Source organism: Rutidosis leptorrhynchoides, chromosome 1 (assembly GCF_046630445.1).
Source record: "Rutidosis leptorrhynchoides isolate AG116_Rl617_1_P2 chromosome 1, CSIRO_AGI_Rlap_v1, whole genome shotgun sequence".
Lineage (NCBI taxonomy): Eukaryota > Viridiplantae > Streptophyta > Magnoliopsida > Asterales > Asteraceae > Rutidosis > Rutidosis leptorrhynchoides.
The window spans coordinates 199,541,868-199,557,500 of NC_092333.1; the positions used below are offsets into that span (position 1 = coordinate 199,541,868).

General features: G+C 33.6%; 1 protein-coding gene across 1 annotated transcript in view; it reads left to right on the plus strand.

The window, feature by feature from the left end:
• The first annotated feature begins 4,371 nt into the window (after positions 1-4,371).
• LOC139893628 (uncharacterized) overlaps positions 4,372-15,633 on the plus strand; it is a 12,556-nt gene continuing 1,294 nt past the window's right edge. The window contains exons 1-3 of the mRNA XM_071876805.1: positions 4,372-4,472; positions 13,710-13,770; positions 15,170-15,633. The exon at positions 15,170-15,633 is cut by the window's right edge and continues 1,294 nt beyond it. Coding sequence (XP_071732906.1) covers positions 4,372-4,472; positions 13,710-13,770; positions 15,170-15,633 — 626 coding nt within the window. The remainder of the gene's footprint in view (positions 4,473-13,709; positions 13,771-15,169) is intronic.

The following is a 15,633-nucleotide window of genomic DNA, read 5'->3' on the forward strand; positions in this document are numbered from 1 at the left end:
TTTATGCCCATGGGTTAATTGTCCTTTGTCCTGGATTATTTAATATGTCCTTCTGGTTTTTGTCCATAACAGTCCATCAGTCATAAATATAAAGTGCGAGTATCCTCGTCAAATTATCCTTATACCTGAAGTTAAATATTCCAACTAATTGGGGACTTAAACTGTAACAAGGTTTTAATACTTTGTTATCAATTATGCCAAGTGTCCTTGTACATAATTTCACCCCTGTTTTAATAATTCTAGTGACTATTAATCCATTCCCGTGTCCAGTTAAATGAACTATTATTCGTACATATAAATACCCCTCCCATCGTGTCCGATTGAGTGAATATGGTTATTTATAGGGACGTCCAATTGTAAATCTTTATATTAAAATTAACAACCTATCATTTAGTTAAACAAATATAAAGCCCATTAATAGCCTATAATCTAATTTCCACAAGTTTCGTTCTTTTGTCCAAACCCCAATTATGGTACAAAGCCCAATTACCCAATTTTAGTATTTAGCCCAACATCATGATTACTTCGTTTTAAATAAGCATAATAATAATTTAGCTACGAGACATTAATGTAAAAAGGTTGAACATAACTTACAATGATTAAAAATAGCGTAGCGTTACACGGACAGAATTTCGACTTACACACTCAAAATATTTGCTAACATAACCTTATTATTATTAATTAAAATTAAAATTAAAATATAAATTATATATATATATTTACGTATATAGAGAGAGATGATATATTAGGATATATAAAACTCGTCGAATTCGCTGCCTTTTATAGACATTCTGGGACCTGGTTTCTCCGCGAGTCGCGGTACTCTAACCCTTCAAACTCCGCAAGTCGCGGAGTTTGCTTTTACAGCTCATCCCTTTTTGGATCTTCTTTGCCAACGTTTTATTATATAAATATAATATATATATATATATAGTTTATATAATTAATTATATATTATATTATATTTATATACATAATTAATTTGTAACTTTCGCTCCGTTGCGTCGTGCGTTGAGAGTTGACTCATGTCCCGGTTCCGAATTTTCGAACGTCCTTTTGTACTATTTTATATCGTGTACTTTGCGTTTTGCGTCTTGTACTCTTGTCATTTTTAGACGTTTCTCATCAATAACTTGAACCTGTTTGATTGTATCTTGTACTTTTTAGCTTTTTGGACCTTTGCGTCTTCAATTCGTCGAATCTGCCTTTTGTCTTCACCTTTTAATATTTAAACGAATATCACTTGTAAATAGAACAATTGCAACTAAAATCTTGTCTTTCTTGAGGAATAATGCTATGAAATATGTGTTAATTTTTAGCATTATGAATGACGATGATTATGATGATGATGATGATGATGACGACGATGACGATGACGACAATGACGATGATAATGATCACGATGATGATGATGACGATGATGATGACGATGATGATGACGATGATGACGAGGATGATGATGACGACGATGATGATGACGACGATGATGATGACGACGATGATGACGACTACAATGATGACGATGATGATGATGATGACGACGATAATGACCATGATGATGATGACGAAGATGATGATGACGACGATGACGATGACGATGCTGACGATGACGATGATGATGATGACGACGATGATGATGATGACGATGATGATGACGACGACGATGATGACGACGATGATGATGATGATGATGATGACGACGATGATGATGACGACGATGATGACGATGACGATGACGACGACGTGTGATGGCTCCGTCAAAACACTTAACGGCTCCGTTACTTGGTCCCACAGCTTTATCGAACTTAAATGAATTTAACAAACGACATTGCATTCTTTTATTTCAAAAGTTTCCCAAAAAGGAAAGCATACCAAAATATGTAGTTTAAAAGTAACCCAACATATTAATTAACCAAAGTTGACATAAAACATTGTCAACAAACCCACAAATTTAAATTATCCAAAAACAGAATGCAAGCTTAAGTTTCATAAATTGTTTCATTAACATCTGCTCAAATGCATGCAGACTCTTCTAAACACCGCGGAAGCATCACATAAACTCAAGTACCTGTGAAAACATGCGAATAAACTGTCAACACAAAGGTTGAGTGAATTATAGGTTTAAATAATTGAATAAACTTTAGACCACAAGATTTAAAAATGTTAGAAAACATTAAACGTTATTCCATTATCAATGAGCCACCTGGTAACCACTTAACCCTTTATTTACCCTTGCTAAACATAATAATAATATACACTGGACAGTGTATCTACAACAAAATACGAAGTACTAAACATTCCAATTATAAATTGCTAGCGCGACTAGCTCGAAACGGGGTTGTCAAACCCGATAGATCTATCCGTAGGATTCGCGTTCACCGGTAGAAACCAATGATTACAGTTACCAGACTAGGGAATATTTTTGTCCAACTCACAATGAATAATTTAAATTTAATTGTCACTTGTGTCTAAACGTCAAATAAAATGCATGTAATCACATCCCAAAAATATACTTTGAAAAGTATGTAAAAATGGGACTATCACTCACCTTAATAGTAACGAAGTAACCAAAACAATTAAGCGAACAGCAAATGAGTACAGTGATCAGGAATGATCATAACGCCGACCTATAAATAAAACAGGTTGATATAAATAACTAACTTAGGTCAAGTTTTAGTATGATAGATATTGTTCATGTTGCAAGTAGTCATAGAACAATACCCAATATGCATCGGTTTGATCGGAACAGATTACGGACACACACTTTCTATTTTTAGAAAGTTTCTATTTTTAGCAGGTTTCCATTTTTGGAAAGTTTCTATTTTTGGAAAGTTTCTATTTTTGGAAAATTTCTATTTTTGGAAAGTTTCTATTTTTGGAAAGTTTCCAAATTTAGAAAGTTGCTATTTTAGGAAAGTTTATAAGTTAGGAAAGTTTCCTTAATTAGAAAGTCAACAAAAGTCAACTGAAAGTCAAAGTCAACCGAAAGTCAACTCAAAATTCAACCTTGGTCAAAAATAGTCAACGTTAATTTTAAAAGTGTAAGTTGTAATAATAATGTAAGTTATAATGTTTATTAAAGTTAAATATGTCTCATTATGTCATAACATAAGTTTAATTAAATTAAAATGAATTATTAAAGTTAATATATGTTTAAATGATATAATTAATATAACATAAGTATTTAATTAATTAATTAAATATTAATCATAATATAAGTATTATTAATTAATAATAAATTTTAAATCATATCATAAGTATTATTAATTAATAATGAATTATTAATCATATCATCAGTTTCTAATTATAATTATTAAATCATAAGTATTTAATAATTAAATTATAATTAAATAATAACTAAGCCTTATAATAATTAAATAATTAATTAATCATTATTATAAGTCTTATTATAATAATCTCATAATATAATTTTAATACTTATCATAAGTATTTTCCATTAATAATAAAAGTATTATTAATCATAAGTTTAATTAAAATGTTAATTAAATCATAAGTAATAATTAAATGATATAATAAATATATATATCATAAGTCTTAAAATTTTAATAATTAATTTTTATATCATAAGTAATTAAATGATAATGAAATTCATTATTTATATCATAAGTTTAATAATTAATTATAAGTTTTAAATCAAAAGTTCATCGGGTCGTATATTGAGCCCCGGGTGTCGGTTTTCGGCGAGCCTTACATATATCTCCGCCTAATCAAACCACCCGACACTTTGGTACACTCAAGAACATACCAAGAACAGTCCACAAGTCATGGTGATCAGCCATGACACCACTTGGAACTTCTATTCAATCAAAATCGTGTTTTAGCCATAATGGGTGATTCGTGGCTCGAATTTAGATGACCCGAACATGAAAGTTCATCCCACCATTAATCCTAACACACTAACACACCCTAAAGTCACCAAATATGGTCACAAATTCGGACCAAACCTGGTTCATATCAATATCACATTTCAATTTCAACAAAATACCATTTTGATCATATCTAGGGCTCCGGAAATCGAAATGACATGAATCCGGAGTCTAAAATCAATGTATTGATGAGAGGAACTCATCTATCTACTTTATTTTAACTTTTATATCATTCACAATATCATAATTACACGAAATAGCTGCTGTCCCAATTTTATCAAACCGAAAACATGTGTTTATGAGTAATTCTATGCATACAAACACCATTACAACAACAAGTAATCATCATACTATTAAAATAGACATCAAATACAGAAAAATAAAGAAAAATTAAAAGTTCTAGGGTTAGGGTTTATACCCTAATCAATAATCAACAAGTATAATCGCGTAGAGAACGAAATGAGGTACGCGTTGATGTAAAACAATGGATGATCCAAGCTATGATTTGATGAAGGATGATGATGATGGTGGTGGTGTGCCATTGCCAAAAGAGAGGGAGAAGGAGGAGAGCAAAAATAAATTTAGGTTTAGGGAATAAATTGTGATGTAAATGAAAAATGAAATTTAGAAGTGAAAAACAAAGGGGTATCCCCTCCCCCCTTTGGTTTGGCCGATTTGTGGGGTGTAGGGTGGTCCCCACAAGCCCAATTTGATAAGTGATCCATTCCTTATAGCCCGAAATCCCGAACGAATACCGAAACGCGAAAACACGATTATGCGATTAAAAATCCGGAGAGATAACAAACGCGCGACGAAAAATAAATATAAATACTACATATAATAATATGACCTTAAAATATCATATTTAAAATAATTAGGATTTAAATATCCCAAAAACTCGACCGTTGGTTTGAAAACCGAAAAGATTCGCCGGATAGAAATCCGCGACACGTAGAAACGTATAATTCAAAATATGAATACAAATATTCACATAACACATAATAATTAATATATTATTATTAAACTAATAATATAGGTCATAGAAATGACGTAGCACAATTAACAGTTAACGGTCGTTAAATAATTAACGGTAAAAGATAACGAAAAAAGTAGGGTCGTGACAGTACCTTCCCGTTACGAAAATTTCGTCCCGAAATTTAAGCAGGTGCAGGGGTTGACTCAGCATCTGGGAACAAATGCAGATACTTCTGCTTCATCTGATCTTCACGCTCCCAAGTGAACTCGGGACCGCGACTGGTGTTCCATCTAACCCGGACAATAGGAATTCGGCTCTGCTTAAGAGTCTTAACTTCTCGATCCATAATTTCAATTGGTTCCTCAATAAAGTGTAGTTGCTTATCAACATGAAGTTCTTCCAAAGGAATAGTTTTGTCGGCCTCGGCCAAACACTTCTTTAAATTCGATACATGAAAAACATCGTGAACAGTACTGAGTTCTTGTGGCAACTTCAACCGATAAGCCGCGGGTCCAACTCTCTCAACAATCTCAAACAGTCCAACAAAACGAGGAATTAACTTTCCCCTTTTACCAAAACGGATCACACCCTTCCAAGGTGAAACCTTTAACATGACACGATCACCAACTTGAAATTCTACATCTTTCCTTCCCCTATCGGCATAACTCTTTTGCCGACTTCTGGCAGTTCTCAATCTTTCCTTAATCTGTACAATCTTCTCGGTAGTCTCATGAATAATTTCTGGACATGTGAGTTGAGCATCCCCAACCTCATTCCAATAGACAAGAGACCTACACTTCCTACCGTACAGAGCTTCAAACGGTGCGGCTTGAATACTTGCGTGATAACTGTTGTTATAATAAAACTCAGCTAGCGGCAAATATTCATCCCACCCATTACCAAAATCAATAACACACGCTCGTAACATATCTTCTAACGTCTGAATGGTCCTTTCACTCTGACCATCTGTTTGAGGATGATAAGCGGTGCTCATATCTAACCTAGTTCCCAAGGCTTCCTGTAAGGATCACCAAAACCTCGATACAAATCGACTGTCTCGGTCTGAAATAATGGATACAGGAACACCATGTCTAGAAACAATCTCCTTCAAGTACAAACTTGTAAGCTTCTCCATTGAATCCATTTCCCTAATCGGCAAAAAGTGAGCATACTTAGTGAGTCAATCTACAGTCACCCAAATGGTGTCATAGCCACCCGCAACTCTCGATAACTTAGTAATAAAATCCATCGTAATTCCTTCCCAATTCCACTCGGGAATCTCAGGTTGCACAAAAAGTCCATACGGTTTTTGATGTTTAGCTTTAACCTTAGCACAAGTCAAACACTTAGCAACATACGTAGCCACATCACCTTTCAAATTAGGCCACCAATACAGCTCTTTAAGATCATGATACATCTTTCCTGAATCAGGATGAATAGAGTACCTAGACTTATGAGCCTCATCTAAAACCAGTTGTCGCAGTTCACCAAACTTCGGAACCCAAAGACGTCCTGCAAAGTATCTAGTACCATCTTCTCGTACCTCAAACTTCTTAGCCATACCTCTTACGTTCTCATTCACAAAATTCTCTTCCTTTAAGGCTTCTTGTTGTGCCTCAAGAATCTGCCTTGCGAGGTTTGTTCTAATTGTCATATTCAAGGCCCTAAACCTGCGAGGTTCAGCCCTTTCTTTACGACTCAACGCATCCACCACAACATTGGCCTTACTCAGATGATATAAAAGTTCACAATCGTAATCATCCAACGTCTCAATCCATCTTCATTGTATCATGTTCAACTATTTCTGATCGAGGATATGTTGAAGACTTTTGTGATCTGTGTACACAGTACTCTTGACCCCATACAAATAATATCTCCAAATCTTAAGCGCAAAAACAACGGCCCCCAACTCTAAATCATGAGTTGTATAGTTCTGCTCGTGAATCTTCAATTGACGTGACGCGTACGCGATAACTTTCTTTCATTGCATCAAAACACAACCAAAGCCTTGACGCGAAGCATCACAATAAACAACAAAATCATCATTACTCTCAGGTAGTGACAATATCGGAGCAGTAGTCAACTTCTTCTTCAAAATCTGGAAAGCAGTCTCTTGTTCATCCTTCTACTCATACTTCTTCCCCTTGTGCGTTAAAGCAGTCAGAGGTTTCGCTATACGAGAGAAATCTTGAATGAACCTTCTATAGTAACCTACTAATCCTAGGAACTGTCGAATCTGAGTAGGAGTTTTCGGAGTTTCCCACTTTTCAATCGCCTCAATCTTAGCACGATAAACTTGTATCCCTTATTTACTAATAATATGTCCAAGGAATTGAACTTCTCGTAACCAGAATGCACACTTAGAGAACTTAGCGTACAACTCTTCTTTTCTTAACAGATCGAGCACTAACTTCAAATGTTCTTCATGCTCTCCATCACTCTTCGAATAAATAAGGATGTCGTCGATGAACACAATAACGAACTTGTCCAGATAGGGTCTACACACACGGTTCATGAGGTCCATGAACACAGTAGGTGCATTCTTCAATCCGAACGGCATAACAAGAAACTCAAAGTGACCGTAACGGGTGCGAAAAGCAGTTTTTGAAACATCAGATTCTTTAACACGCAACTGATGATAGCCGGAACGAAGATCAATTTTTGAATAAACAGATGAACCCTGAAGCTGATCGAATAGATCATCAATTCTCAGAAGAGGGTAACGGTTTTTAATAGTAAGCTTGTTCAACTCACGATAATCAATGCACAAACGAAAAGAACCATCCTTCTTCTTAACAAACAGAACAGGTGCTCCCCAAGGGGACGAACTAGGACGAATAAAACCTTTGTCCAACAACTCATGGAGTTGACTTGACAATTCTTGAAGTTCGGAAGGCGTAAGACGATAAGGAGCACGTGCTACAGGAGCAGCACCGGGAACAAGATCAATTTGAAATTCTACCGCGCGTTGCGGCGGAAGGCCAGGTAAATCTTCGGGAAATACCTCGGGAAAATCTCTAACAATATGAACATCACCAACGCTCTTTGTTTCTTTATCGGAATCAACAACATGGGCTAAAATAGCATGACAGCCCTTGCGAAGATGTTTAAGAACTTTCAAACAGCTAATAATATTTAACTGTCTGCATTTCTTGTCTCCAAAAACCATCAGCAGCTCTCCAACCACATTAGTAATACGAATAGCTTTATCATAACACACAATCTCAGCACGATTCGCAGATAACCAATCCATCCCAATAACAATGTCAAAACTACCAAGTTCAATTGGTACCAAATCTACCTCAAAATATCTACCAGCCAAACTAATGTTACATTTACGATGCACAGTCTTAGCAGTAAGCACTTTGCCATTAGCTATTTCAACAACATAAATATTGTCTAAAGGAGTTAACGGTGTTTTGATTTTTGGAATTAATTTACTTGACACAAAACTCAAATCAGCCCCTGAATCAAATAGTACATAAACTGATAAATTGTTGACCGAGAACGTACCAGTAACAAGTTTAGTATCTTCCTCAGCATCCCTAGCGTTAATGTTGAACGCTCTACCACGTGCAGTCTCTGCAGTCTTCTTGTTGGGACAGGCATCACGGAAATGCCCCGGCTTCCCACACTCGTAAAAAACTCTCGGATTACCACCATTATTCGACTTTCCATTACCATTACCATTCCCACCTCTATTACCAGCATTATTACCATTATTACCACCTGCAGCAGGAGCAGCAGAACCCGGCAGAAGCACCGTACAATCCTTACCATTGTGTCCCTGTTTGGAACACCTCTTGCAAGTAACGATACAGTAACCATCGTGAGCTTTGTAACATCGAGGACACAAACGCTGACTGCGGTTATTCGAACCAGAAGTATCCTGCTTTTTCTGCTGACCTTGGCTTTGATTGCGGTTATTATCCCACTTTCTCTTCCCATTATCAGCTTTCTTAACAGTCTCTTCACTGGGTTCGGTTACAGCAACCTTGCTTCTTCTCAAGATCTTATCATTCAACTTATGAGCCATTGACATCGCAGCCTCAATAGTCTGGGGCTCACTAGACTCGACCCCATGCCCTATTTTCTCAGATAACCCATCGATGTAAGCTTCAATCTTAAGATTCTCATCCGTATAAACATTAGGACACAACAAAGTCAACTCAAAGAACCTTTGCTCGTAGGCATCTAATTCGGTGCCCTTCATTTTCAAGTTCTTAAGTCCAACCTCTAACTTCTTAAGCTCAACCAGGGGACGATAGCGGGTGATCATTCTTTCTTTGAAATTATTCCAAGTTAAACCAAAAGCCACATCATTTCCCAAACTATTAACCAAGTTGTTCCACCAGGTCAATGCACTATCCTTAAGAGTGCAGCTAGCAAAACTAACCTTGTCCTCCTCTCGGACTCGACTAACCCTGAAAATAGACTAGATTTTCTCGAACCAGCGGGTAAGTCCTATGGGTCCTTCCGTACCACTGAATTCCTGTGGATGATTTGCCATGAATATTTTGTGGGAGCATCCCACCTGATTGTTATTTGCATTAGCATTAGCATTTGCATTTGCTTCCATAGCAGCAGCTATCCCTTCGGTGATAAGACGTTGCATACGGGCTTCATTGGACTCTCTAGGAGGCATGATCTTCAAAACAGAATAACACAACCGTTAGTACTAAGAATAATACCAGTGTTATAAAGGAATAGATCGAACACGAAAAGATTAAGCATTAAAATAATAGTCAGTAACCACTATGAGTAATAACATGACAGTTATGATTGTTATAGAAATAACCACCACATGCATACATATTTTATGATAACATCATACAACATACATAGCACCTAACATACATGATCTACATTATGCATAAAATAACATGCCAAGAGTCACAACATCAGAAATAAAATGTGATAATGATAATAGATGTCATAAAAATAACCATCCATACATAATGAAAAACATCCCATAACAAAACCTTAATAAAATCCTCGGCAAAACGTCGTACATAACCCAAAAATGTATGTATGAAAGGACATTAAGTCTTATGAAATAAGTAATCAATCATGAATCATCATATCACATCTGCTTAGAGCGGGTGTGATAAGCTGGGCCGGCATGAGTCTCGGCAGGAGGATCATACTTCCACAACTTTCCTTTCACTTCTTCCAAATCTGCCTTCAAACCACGAACTGTGCTCTCGAGAGCCTTGAACTTAGCATCAACTTTACGGTTACGCTTACGATTCTCGAACCCAACATTGTTCTTGAAGCTAACAAACGAATCCATACTAGCTCGAATCTGGTCCATCATCTCGTTATGTGGTAAAGTACGCATACAATTACTAAGCGCATTAATACGCGTCACTTCATTGTAAGCCCTGTTCATGTGAGTAAGGGTGGAAAAGTAGTAGTGAACAGGATCGTCGATCAAAGGTTGACCAGCACGGCGTCTTTCAGCAGCCGAAGGAGCAGGAGCACGAACGGAGTTGTTGCTCGAAGTCAACATCTGCAAATAGTAAAACCACAAACCATATACCAAATAGGAATAAATGCTTATGATATATCTCACATGAAATGAAATGCATAATAATGCTATAGCAAAAGGGTCGGGCTGTAGACTAGACTCTAATGCACCCTAAGAACCACGGGTTGACCACATTAAGACCGCCTAGTTCCCTACAACCAGAGCTCTGATACCAACTGTGATGGCTCCGTCAAAACACTTAACGACTCCGTTACTTGGTCCCACAGCTTGATCAAACTTAAATGAATTTAACAAACGACATTGCATTCTTTTATTTCAAAAGTTTCCCAAAAAGGAAAGCATACCAAAATATGTAGTTTAAAAGTAACTCAACATATTAATTAACCAAAGTTGACATAAAACATTGTCAACAAACCCACAAATTTAAATTATCTAAAAACAGAATGCAAGCTTAAGTTTCATAAATTGTTTCATTAACATCTGCCCAAATGCATGCAGACTCTTCTAAACACAGCGGAAGCATCACATAAACTCAAGTACCTGTGAAAACATGCGAATAAACTGTCAACACAAAGGTTGAGTGAATTATAGGTTTAAATAATTGAATAAACTTTAGACCACAAGATTTAAAAATGTTAGAAAACATTAAACATTATTCCATTATCAATGAGTCACCTGGTAACCACTTAATCCTTTATTTACCCTTGCCAAACATAATAATAATATACACTGGACAGTGTATCTACAACAAAATACGAAGTACTAAACATTCCAATTATAAATTGCTAGAGCGACTAGCTCGAAATGGGGTTGTCAAACCCGATAGATCTATCCGTAGGATTTGCGTTCACCGGTAGAAACCAATGATTACAGTTACCAGACTAGGGAATATTTTTGTCCAACTCACAATGAATAATTTAAATTTAATTGTCACTTGTGTCTAAACGTAAAATAAAATGCATGTAATCACATCCCAAAAATATACTTTGAAAAGTATGTAAAAACGGGACTATAACTCACCTTAATAGTAATGAAGTAACCAACACAATTAAGCGAACAGCAAATGAGTACAGTGATCAGGAATGATCACAACGCCGACCTATAAATAAAACAGGTCGATATAAATAACTAACTAAGGTCAAGTCTTAGTGTGATAGCTATTGTACATGTTGCAAGTAGTCATAGAACAATACCCAATATGCATCAGTTTGATCGGAACAGCTTACGGACACACACTTTCTATTTTTAGAAAGTTTCTATTTTTAGCAGGTTTCCATTTTTGGAAAGTTTCTATTTTTGGAAAGTTTCAATTTTTGGAAAGTTTCTTTTTTGGAAAATTTCTATTTTTGGAAAGTGTCTATTTTTGGAAAGTTTCCAAATTTAGAAAGTTGCTATTTTAGGAGAGTTTATAAGTTAGGAAAGTTTCCTTAATTAGAAAGTCAACAAAAGTCAACTGAAAGTCAAAGTCAACCGAAAGTCAACTCAAAAGTCAACCTTGGTCAAACATAGTCAACGTTAATTTTAAAAGTGTAAGTTGTAATAATAATGTAAGTTATAATGTTTATTAAAGTTAAATATGTCTAATTATGTCATAACATAAGTTTAATTAAATTAAAATGAATTATTAAAGTTAATATATTTTTAAATGATATAATTAATATAACATAAGTATTTAATTAATTAATTAATTAAATATTAGTCATAATATAAGTATTATTAATTAATAATAAATTTTAAATCATATCATAAGTATTATTAATTAATAATGAATTATTAATCATATCATAAGTTTCTAATTATAATTATTAAATCATAAGTATTTAATAATTAAATTATAATTAAATAATAACTAAGCCTTATAATAATTAAATAATTAATTAATCCTTATTATAAGTCTTATTATAATAATCTCATAATATAAGTTTAATACTTATCATAAGTATTTTCCATTAATAATAAAAGTATTATTAATCATAAGTTTAATTAAAATGTTAATTAAATCATAAGTAATAATTAAATGATATAATAAATATATATATCATAAGTCTTAAAATTTTAATAATTACTTTTTATATCATAAGTAATTAAATGATAATGAAATTCATTATTTATATCATAAGTTTAACAATTAATTATAAGTCTTAAATCAAAAGTTCATCGGGTCGTATCTTGAGCCCCGGGTGTCGGTTTTCGGCGAGCCTTACATATATCTCCGCCTAATCAAACCAGCTGACACTTTGGTACACTCAATTACGCGATTAAAAACACGATTACGCGATTAAAAATCCGGAGAGATAACAAACGCGCGACGAAAAATAAATATAAATACTACATATAATAATATGACCTTAAAATATCATATTTAAATTAATTAGGATTTAAATATCCCAAAAACTCGACCGTTGGTTTGAAAACCGAAAAGATTTGCCGGATAGAAATCCACGACACGTAGAAACGTATAATTCAAAATATGAATACAAATATTCACATAACACATAATAACTAATATATTATTATTAAAATAATAATATAGGTCATAGAAATGACGTAGCACAATTAACAGTTAACGGTCGTAAAATAATTAACGGTAAAAGATAACCAAAAAAGTAGGGTCGTGACACGACGACGATGATGAGAACGATGATGATGACGACGATGATGATGACGACAATGATGATGACGATGATGATGATGATGATGATGATGATGATGACGATGACGATGATGACGATGATAATGATGATGATGACGATGATGATGATGATGACAATGACGATGACGATGATGACGATGACGATGGTGATGATGATGATGATGATGATGACGATGATAATGATGACGATGATGATGATGATGATGATGATGATGATAATGATTTTTGACGATGATAAAAAATACAAATAACTGAAAGATTTCAAATTAATTATATAAAAAAATTAATAATTTTACCAAAATATATATAAAATATTTATTGAAATTATGTATTCATATAAAAAACATATATATTTATATTTATGTTAATTAATAAAATTTATAACAATTTAATTAATAATAAGATATTTATTAGGGATTAATAATATATCAAAAAAGTAAATATAATAATTATATAAGTTAAATATAAATTATATAAGTAAATATAAGTTTAAATTAATAATAAAAAGAAAATTAATAAATTTTTAACTTTTCACGAAAAAGTGGCGGGCTTATCCCAAAAATTTCCATCCCTCGCAATTCCGGACGATCAGTCATCTGCAAAGGGGTCGTCCGCAAAAAAAATTACTGAAAACAGCCGCCTGTTACTTTTTTTTATCACTTTTACAAAAAAAACACATCTAAAAAGCTTCGGCAATTTCAGGCGATTTAAAGCTATTCAACAAACAATCCAACCTAATCTTCCATCCCAAAGTGCAAACAAGGTATGTTCTTCATTTTTTTGAAAAGTTTGGTTGTTCTTCATTTATGAATTTAGAAATCCGAAAATTTTGTGTTATTTTAGGAAGATTGTTGTGTTTGATAATGTTTAGGCTTATGATTTTCATGCTTAGTTTGTAATTTTAGTTTTGTTTGATGATACTTTGAATATTTGAGATTTTAAATCCGAATTTAGATATTAAGGTGGTGGGTTTGGTGATGAAATTGTCAAGAACATGTAATTAAAATAAATAAAATTGAATAAAATTAAAGTGGTGGGTTTTGTTTGATGATACTTTGAATACTTTTAGATTTTAAATTCGAATTTAGATATTAAAGTGGAGGGTTTGGTGATGAAATTGTCAAGAACATGTAATTAAAATTAATAAAATTGAATAAAATTAAAGTGGTGGGTTTTGTTTGATGATACTTTGAATACTTATATACATATATATATATATATATATATATATATATATATATATATATATATATATATATATATATATATATATATATATATATATATATATATATATATATATATATATATATATATATATATATAAGTATTATGTTTGATTATGTTTATTGTTGTATATATGTTATTATGTTTATTATTGTTGTATAAATAAGTATAAGTATTATGTTTGACATTTGGTTATTTAGTGGTTAATTTCGTATTAGTAATACCTTAGGTTCGAAATTAACCAATCCTATAGAATACCCGTCCAAGGTTAATTTATTAGAAATTAACTTTGGAAGGTCCCCTTTTTGGGACTGCTTTTTGTGTGTTTTGTCTCTTTTAGGATGTGGATGTGTATAATGAATTCACTAGTTACGAAAAATTTGGCAAACATTTTCCCTTTACTCCTACAAATATGCGTTTAATACGACATATTTGGGGAGTTTAGGGGAAATGCTGCCGAATTTTCGGTAACTAGTAAATTCATTATACGCATCCATAGTTGAGACAAAACATTCAAAGAGTGGGTTAGGTTGCCTTCCATAGTTGGACTACCCGACCTTAATTATATATATAACAAGTTATTGTACTATAAAAGTTTTTTGTTGTTGTAAACTTGATTTAATTAGGAAATATCTATGACGATTGATAAGAGTTGGATTACTATACAACATCAATTTGACCCTGCATTTCGTGTTGGTCTCGAAGCCTTTATTGAGAGGTGTAAAAACCATTTGAATCATGAGGGTAAGTGTAGTTGCCCATGTAAAGATTGTGGTAATACGAGAATACATAAACTTAAAGAAATAAAAAAACATATAATGCAACATGGGTTTGAACCCTCTTATAAAATATGGTGGCATCATGGTGAACAACCATAACCACCAGAAGTACACAACATACCAGACCCTCTCAGAAATTTTTTGCACGATATTCAGGGGGAAGAACCCCCTAGTGTTGATCCGGAGGAAGGACCGGATGACGATGAGACTATGAATGACACGACCGCAACTGATCTGGAGTATTTAATTGACTCCACCCAAACCGAGCTATATGCTGGTAGCAAGATGTCCTCGTTAGAGTTTTTAGCCAAGTTAACACACATTAAGGTCTTGAATAAATGGACAAATACTACATTTGACCAATTGTTAGAATTACTCAAACAATCACATCCTGAAGATAACATAATTCCGCCATCATATTACGAAACTAAGAAGTGGATGAAAAAGATCGGTTTAGGGTATGAAGCGATACATGCTTGTAAGAATGATTGTTGTTTGTTTTATATGGAATACCAAGATTTAGAAAATTGTCCAATATGTAAGGAGAGTAGATGGAAAGTTGAACTCACAACAGGGAAGAAAGTTCCTAATAAAGTTTTGCGTTATTTTCCTATAACTCC